This window comes from Limulus polyphemus, unplaced genomic scaffold (genome assembly GCF_000517525.1).
Source record: "Limulus polyphemus unplaced genomic scaffold, Limulus_polyphemus-2.1.2 Scaffold5343, whole genome shotgun sequence".
In the NCBI taxonomy this organism is placed as follows: domain Eukaryota; kingdom Metazoa; phylum Arthropoda; class Merostomata; order Xiphosura; family Limulidae; genus Limulus; species Limulus polyphemus.
In genome coordinates this window covers 4828-13911 of record NW_013670953.1, presented here as the reverse complement: position 1 = coordinate 13911, position 9084 = coordinate 4828, and the positions used below count along the sequence as shown (strand labels likewise).

General features: G+C 33.8%; 1 protein-coding gene across 2 annotated transcripts in view; it reads left to right on the top strand.

The window, feature by feature from the left end:
- Positions 1-6892, top strand: part of LOC106472444 (ubiquitin-conjugating enzyme E2-24 kDa-like) — a 29842-nt gene extending 22950 nt beyond the window's left edge. For both annotated transcript variants that reach the window (XM_013933094.2, XM_022401011.1), the window contains exons 5-6: positions 1105-1252; positions 3214-6892. In XM_013933094.2, coding sequence (XP_013788548.1) covers positions 1105-1252; positions 3214-3311 — 246 coding nt within the window. In that variant the 3' untranslated portion in view covers positions 3312-6892. The remainder of the gene's footprint in view (positions 1-1104; positions 1253-3213) is intronic.
- Positions 6893-9084: the final 2192 nt, after the last annotated feature.

The window sequence follows — 9084 nt, the reverse complement described above, 5'->3', positions numbered from 1 at the left end:
CTGAAAATAACAGATAAAATATAAAGTTTTTTCTTAAGAAACATGTGATAACTATTCGGACATTATAAAGATTTTGCATATGAAATTTAAAATTTTTGTGATGCATAAAAGTATTTTTAATCTTAAAATGAAAATTACTTTGTACGATAGATAGGCAAGATGTGAAAAGAAAAAAAAGGCATGAGAGAAATATTGCTTTACAAACTTTAAGACTTAATAAAAAAATTAGATATTTTGCATATGAAAGCATTGTAATGTTTACTGATAATCTGCCAAATTTCGTTAATGTTCGTGTACTAATTTAAAAGTTATAGCATGAAAACTATAACAAGCACAAAATGGGTACGAGGTTGTCACATTGACTGACCCCGTATTAAAAGAGTTAACAGCCATATGGAAGGCAAAAGTTTATTAAGACCAAAACGAGCTTTGGAATGCTTTAGCATGTTCATTGCTATGCTGAATTATGGATGTAACTTATTTTGTACTTGTTAAATTTTATTTTTGATGTTATTGGCTGTTTGTTCGTGAAGATACATCTGCTTTGTTATATGTTTTAGCTAAAGATACATTTCTCAGAAAACTAATTCTCAGTCATCTTAGCCTTCTTGGAAAGTTACTTGGTGAATCTTGTAAATGTAATGTCAGTTTTGTCTTGTGCATTTGTTTTAGTTAAACTTTACTAGTGGATTGTGGTAAATGAAAACTTTGTTAGTATTCAGCATGCATGCATGGTGGTTAGCAGATATGCACATAAGCATGTATTCATACATTTTGAAATGTAAGTTATCTATCATATGGCTTCAGTTTCTTTCATCAAACTGTTTGTGAATAATTATACCTTTTTTGAAAATAATTCTACATAACGTTTATACTGTACTTTTATTAATATCACCACATTACAAGTTAAAACTCAAACTAGTTTTGATTGTAAAAATGTATTGCTTGAAAGCTGTTCATAGTTAGCAAGTTTCAAGCTGTCATTACTACTCGATTATAGTTTTAGGGTTAAGTAACCAGATATATCTTATCTAAATCTGGGACATTGGGTTGAGAGCTAGAGTAACATGTGTAGATATCTTGATTCCTTGTGACTTTCTTCAGGTGACCTTCCGGACCAGGATCTACCATTGTAACATTAACAGCCAGGGCATCATATGTCTAGATATTTTGAAAGATAATTGGAGCCCTGCCCTAACAATTTCTAAAGTTCTTCTTTCTATATGCTCATTATTAACAGACTGTAATCCAGGTAAGGAATTGTTTACAGGTTGATTTAAGTTTTGTTTGATTGTACAAATATGTATGTGTGTTTGTGTGCATGATATGTAATATGTATCTGTCAAGAACGTAACTGATATTAAGGCTGTAACTCATTGACTGGATGCTTTAAAAACAAAACCAGAGATCTAGTGAAGAACAAATAAAAAAAGTATAGAGATTAGAGTGAACTAAAAGGAAGGATGGCACTTCTTACAAGATAAAAAGTCAACTTATTTATATTAGAATACTGGCAAAATTACTGCTCCAATCTGCCTTCTATATCTCAGGAAATGTTCATATTTGTAATAAATGTGTACTTGGTGACCTTTGACTATTGTTCTGTACCAATCGATACCAAAATTATGGACTTCTGTTTTGACCTTGTTTTTTTTCAATGTTTCAAATGTCACTGTCATTTCTACTCACTGTTTTCACAAACCACATTTTTTTTTACTTCACTATTGATGGAATAAGTGTTCTCTGAAACATTATTTACCTATAAATAAAAAAAAATTGTTTTTTGTCCTAAAAGCCATTTTTGTGTTTTAACTTGTGTTTCATTAATCAGAGTTTGTTGCATAACCTTCCACAAAATTCTTTTCGTATCTTTTCACAACTTATTAGATGGGAATCTTTTGCATTTGGTAAATTACAAAGGAAAGTAAGGGGCAGGTGCAACGAAGTGATTAATGTGCTAGACCACAATTTGTACCTGTTACCAGGAAGAAAATGATCAATACTTTCAGGTCATGAGTGCTTTATAAGAATGAGAGTCAAATCTTTTTTTAGGAAGAGTTGGTGGTGAGATATGTTGACTAACTAACTTCTCTTGTCTATCAGTTTATGAGAATGAGAGTCGATTCTTTTTTTAAGAAAAGTTGATGGTGAGATATGTTAACTAACTACATTCTCTAGTCTATCAGTTTATAAGAATGGTTTGACTCTCTTTTTTTTAGGATATAGTCTAAGAGTTGGTGGTGAGATATGTTGACTAACTACCTTCTCTAGTCTATCACTTCAAAATTAGGGATGGCTATCTCTTCAAGTAGCTTTACACAAAATTTATCAAACAAACAAACTATTTTATTTATGAAGTCTTTTACACAGTTATAAATCAATTGCATGTATCATTTCCAGACATTTTGTAGCTCATGCTTAAAATGTTCTTGTGGTGCTGATGATCACAAAATGAGAAAGTGCCTGCAATATGAAGCTTATAGAAAATCGTAAACTAGTCTATTGGACTATTTGAAAATTCAACTGTATTGCCAACTTACATGAAATAAGCTATGCCAAATAAAAAAATTATTGACTTACTCAGTTCAGGTACTTAATGTGTATACTTATGCACACGATGTAGTTATGTTTATAACTTGGCAGTTGACTATGTTCAGTATTTCAAACAGTTAATCTTATTGATCATGAATTGTGACATGTAACATACTGAAGTCAGTTTGAGAAAAGCTCATAAATTAATACAAGATATGATAAAAGTAACTAGAATTAATAATAATTTCCACATAAAATACTTCACTGCTTGTTCTCAAACTTAAGTGTAATTTAAATGGTGTAATAAATAGTGAAGGATGATCTGCCTTAAATGATAATGTGGGTGTAGTATAGTTGGTTGTGAAGGCCAAGAAAAGCTTGAAGTCTAGACATAAGTGTCACAGTCTTGTAATCATTCTAAGTGTAACCTTGCCTTTTAAAAAATGTAAATAATTCTCTCTGACCTTTACTATTGAGACAACTTGACTTAAGTGGGGTCTATGAGAAACAAAAACATTTGTAGAGGAGCAGAATGACTTAGTAGATGAATTGAAAATTAACATTTTGTAATCTTTTAGTAAGAACATGTCATCCTCATTTTATGTGTTTTAATTTTATAATCATGTGCAGAAACATTTTACTCGCTTAATTTTTTTGAGTTGATTATGTTGTTGTTTTCAGCTGATCCGCTGGTAGGTAGTATCGCTACTCAGTACCTCCAACACAGAGAGGAACATGATAGGATTGCCAGGTTGTGGACAAAACGTTATGCAACGTAAAGACCGCCAGATTTTAGAGTTTTTCTTCTTTCTAAGTGAACCAGTAGTGCCACCTTCCTCATTGTCATTGAACTTCCTATGGCCCATGAAACAGCAGTTTCAGTGCCCTCATCCAGGTGAAACATGTGATCAGTGCTCTCTCTCCAACTCCATGATTTGTTGTTATCATTGTAACCCATTTATCCAGAATAAGTAATATAATTATATATATATATCCATTGTAATTAAGGTGTGTAATTACTAACACCACACCTTAAGTAAGAATGATACTCATCTGGTAATTTGATCCTCCAAGATTCATTTTATCTTGATCGTGTGTTCACTTGGCTACGAACGGAAGCAAATGAAGTGAGCTAGCCTCCAAGAACTCGTTATGTTAAAATTCGTATTTTGTTCGCCAGTCAACCAGACTGTTTTTATGTGACTAAACTTGTGTTAGGACTAGAGAAAACAAATTATGGAGGACCTCAGAAGGTTAATAAACAATTGCCAAGGAAATTGTAAAGGATTTGTATTATTTTAGATGGCTTGGTAAGCTTGTAACTTTGGAAAAGTCTAAATTTTAACATTTGTATTTTTGAAAAAATGGAATAGCTGTGTAAATTCACAAGAAGCAATGATTAGTCTTTATGTGCATTTGTAGCAGCAAACTGAGTAAAACATGTAGAATTATAAAAATAGACACATCACAAACCAACAAAGCCAGTAACTCAAGCTCTTTCAAAAGGTAAACTTTCACCTGAAGATGGAAGGTTTATTTTTAGGAACATGCTCGTGTTATTGAGTTTTTTAATTTGCCAGTAATAAACCATGTGTTTAAGAAGTTGGATGGGAAGGTCCAAGGTTTGAGCCCATAATATGCTGCTGAACATGCTCCACACTTTGAGCTATGAGTGCACTATTAAAGTGACAGTTTCACTATTTGTTAAGAGTAGCCATGTTGGTAGCAGAGGCTCTTGGATCAGTAGTGCTAAATTAGGGATAGCTCTGCTGGGACTTTAGGATCTGTAACCTGGCTTTTTAAAAGTCCTTTTGTCATATAAGATTGAAAACAGCAAATTTAAAGCTGAGTCTGAACAGTTTTCATTACTTTTCACCAATACAATCATTATATCCAGTATTTAGAGTGTAAATGGTATCAACAGGTGCCAAATATTTATTACAGAATCTGCCTGATTGGTTGGAGTTTTCTAAGATAAAAAATTCCAAATTGCATACAGTTTACTGATAAGAAACATGACAAGTGTGTGACATGGCATATTTGTTTAACAAATCTTGAAAATAACTACCACTTTAATTTCACTGCCTGATAGAGTAGAAACAAAAAACGATTTTTACAGCTCTAGTTTGATACATCTGTCCCAGCTCAGTTCATTGAAGTAGTAGTGGTGTTATAAGTTAGGATGCACAAAAAAAGTCAGCTAGGTTGCACTCAAGAAATATATGTTGCCTGTAAATTTTGTTTAAAACTAAATATTTTTTGTTGTTGTTGATCTCCTCTGTCATCTGTATAAATTAAATTGTACACTTGTTCTCTTTGTTTGTACTTTTTACATTACCGAGTGAATTTCCTATTTAGTTGGATTGTGAGTGGTTAAATAACAAAATAACACATCATAATTGCCAATTGAGTTTCCATTTGAGTTTCATTGCTTGGTTAAATAATAAAATATCACATTGTTTTTACCAAACGTGTTTTCAGGTGAGTTGGATAGTTACCAGTTAAATAACGAAATACTGCATCATATTCACAAGCGAGTTTTCAGGTGAGTTTGATATTTATTTTAAATAGCAAAATCATAATTACCGTGTGTGTTTTCAGGTGAGTTGGTTACCACAGTGGTTCATGAGTAAAATATGAAACTACAAATTTTAATGGGGAAAAATGCATATAACTGTAGGAGAAAACCTTCTGCAGCAACACTCATGTAGATAAATTACTGAAAAAATACTAAGCCTACAACAAAACTGTAATGGTCAAGAAAGATCAGTTGGTTGAATTTATATTTAACCAGTCTTTGTGTATGTGTTATGAAATTTGAAGTGGTTAGTTAGCCTGCATAGTAGATAGATCCCTTTCTGTAGGTAGACACTAAGCTACATGAGCGTGCATCTCTATTCCTGTTGTCGACTGTGTCTCATAGTACCATAACACTGCTGAACTATGTTCCCAGTTCATCATACTATTGTATTCAGAATTTATACCAAGATTAATAAGACAATTTGTAATGCTTAAAACAACTACTTCAGATCCTTTTTAATTTGAAAAAGTTTTAGCAAAGATTTCCTTATTATCATAGTTAAATCATGAGTTGTTTATCATTTTTGGCATAATTATACTCAACTGAAACTTGCCTTTTCATCAGTTAACGGATTATATAAGTATACAAGTTAAGTAATACAAAGGTAAGAGTTAGGTCCTTGCATTTACACTTGTCTTACGTAAAAAATTATGTATTTGGAAATAAACTGTAGATGTCTTCCAAAAATAATAGAATATAAAATGCTAGGCCTTCGTGAATATATATTACATTTTGCATGACACAATATATACACAAAGTATGTATCTAGACTATTTGGTATGTTATATTTGGATTAGTAACTTAAATAAACCAGCCCTTGCAACCTATTTTTCTTTAAATTTTTATGTTAAAAAGTTACCGAATGGTCATAAATAAAAATCATTCATACGTGTTTTGTCTGCTAAATATACAAGGTCTTGTTTATCCTGGGGTCAGAAACTGGCTGCTACAATACCAGTTGATTGTAGGGCTAATTTAGAAGTAAACGTACATTTTTATTACATCCAAATATTGCACCGTGTTTGACCTTATGAAGACCTACACTAGTGATTGGAAACGTCGTCCTCAGATCAACGGACAGAATTATTCCCAATTCAACATAATTTTAGTAGATAGTATCTCATTCAGCTTCATTATTCTGCATTATCTTTATTATCCAATTTTAATATAGCATGTGACATAACATTTTAACCTGCAGCTTTAAATAGAATTGCATTCATGTGCCGTATCAGTTTTAATTATTAATATTATATGTTAGTAAAGCCAATTATCACTACAACCAGTTTTCTATAGTTCCTGGGTGAAACTGGCCGTAAATTAGCACATTTACTATAGTTGGATATAATACATTTGAATAATAGCTTGCTTTCCTAATGTAATTATAACTAGTGCTGTGAATACATAATTTTAGGCCTATGCATGTTTCTGTTCTTGATATACTTAGGCCAGTTGTACACACTTAGCTTCGTTATGGTACAAACTATAAAGAATTGTTTTCTGATGGATTTACTTAAGAAAGTGGTATTAGTTAGAGTGAATGGTAAAGATATATATGAATAACTTCTGCATTTTATGTAAAGTGAAATTAAAATGTTAGAAGCAGCATATTCTTGTCATAAATAAGGTAAAATTTGAATGTTTGGTATACTAATTATTATGTACAATAATGATTGTGAATTGTGTTTGTTGAATTCATGTCCGTTTTCCGAAAAGATGTATAGATAATTATTGCTGTAATTGATGTATGACAGACATTTGAAATAAAAGACTCGCAAAATAGTTGTATAAGTTGATACTTATTTAAGTTTTATAAACACTGATAAACTAATATAATAACGGTTTTTTTTTTCAGAAAACTACTTGCAAATATTATATTTAACAACCTAAAGCTGACATTTTAGTGAACTGTTACGTATCTGCTTGTTTGTTTGTTTCCTGTGGAAATTCTTTCCGAGAATCTTCAGAGATACAAGTCCTTTCGTGATTAAACCAGTTTATTCTTCCTCGATACAAACTTTTAGTACACAGAAGTTCCACAATCGATACGTTTCTCATCACTTTAAACTTAACAACTTTTATAATACATGCTATAAATCACGGCGATTCACAAACTCGATAAATCTGCTCTCGACAAGTGCAAAACACACTTTACGGTTCACTATCTCAAAACTAACAGAATAATAAATTACACGGAACTCAAAATAACTACTGCTCTCTCTTCATTCGTCCCTGCTGGCTTTTATCTGCCAGGCTTATCTACTAACGAAGAAGGCATCTCGGACTTCTCTTTGTCTTCCTGGGATTATACAACCACACCTTGTCTCCTGGTACAAAGCTGACTTCAGTAGATTTCTTATCATAACATAGCTTCATGGAATCCGCATAAATTTTCAAGTTTGAACGCACTTGAAGATGAATATCATCTATCTTATAAGATAACACTTTCACGAACTCTGGCACATTTTCAGGCAACTCTTCGTAAGGTGGGCATCCTGTTATCAGATCCACTGGCAACCAAAGTTCCTGACCAAACATCACCTTTGCTGGAGTGATCCAGTGGCTTCATGCTCTGCTGTTCTATAGGCCATCAACAGTGGAGGGAGTAAGACATCCCAGTCATCTTGGCGGCTATTACAAAACTTTGCCAATTCCTGTTCCACTGTCCAGTTGTACTTTTCTACCATCCCATCAGACTGTGGGTGAAGTGGCGTTGTCTTGTTCTTTTGTATGCCAGACAACTCGCAGCATTCATGAAACACAGCTGATTCAAAGTTACGCCCTTGACCTGAATGCAGCCGAAGCTATATGCCTCAGGCCACTTGGTGAAATAATCCATCACCACACAAATGTACCTGTTTCCAGCACGAGTTCGGGACAATGTACCAGCAATGTTAATGGCTACTCTTTCCACTGGTGCACCAACTTGATATAACTTCATTGGAGCATGTCCCTTATGCTTGGGTCCCCTTTTAGCACAACATGTACTGCAGGTCCTGCACCACTCTTCCACATCTTGCCTCATACCTAATCTAGTACAATCTCTGTCGTAGGTGACTCAATGTTTTCTTAACTCCGAGATGTCCTCTTGTTAAAGTATCATGAGATTGACGCAACACAACTTCCCGTAACTTTCTCGGTATAACTGTTTGCCAAGTCGTCAATTTCCCATCTGCAGTTTCCCATCTCCGGAGAAGAATACCATCTTCAAGCTTCAACTGGTCCCATTGTGCCCAATAGTTCTTTGTCACAGGGCTTAAACTAGACACCTTCTCCCAAGCAGAGTGCAAAACACTTGCTTGTATAAAATCAATTATTGGCTTCAAATCTTGGTCTTTCTCCTGTTCTGATTTAATATCTATACTTGGTTCCACATCACCATCATCAACTCCTTCAGTCACTTCGACTTCAACTTGATGGCACCTGGTTAGTTCAAACTCTATTTTGCAGGGTCTTCAGCATTTCCATGAGATTTTCCTTCTCTGTATTCAATATCAATTATACTGGTCTAACTTTCCGATCCAATGTGCCACTTGTCTCTCTGGGTTATTTTATTATCTTAACCAGTGTAATGTGGCATGGTCTGTCTTGATGGTAAACCTAGCCCCATAGAGGTAAGGATGGAAATATGTCAGACTCTTTACTATAGCAAGGAGTTCCCTTCTGTAACACAGTAGTTCCTCTCTGGTCTACTCAGGATCCTACAGAAGTAGGCCACCACATGTACGTTTTCACCCACTTTCTGAGACAACATTCTTTCAATTCCGACAATATTAGCATCACAATCCAGTATGTAGGGCAGTGAGGGATTTGGAAGCTTTAAAAGTGGAGCTGAGGCCAATTTATCTTTCAATGTCTTGAAAGCATGCTGCCAAGAAACTGTCCATTCAAACTTTTGGCCTTTGTTGGTCAAATCATATAGTGGAGCAGCTATAGTTGCAAAGTCCTTCACAAACTTGCGGTAATAGGTACAG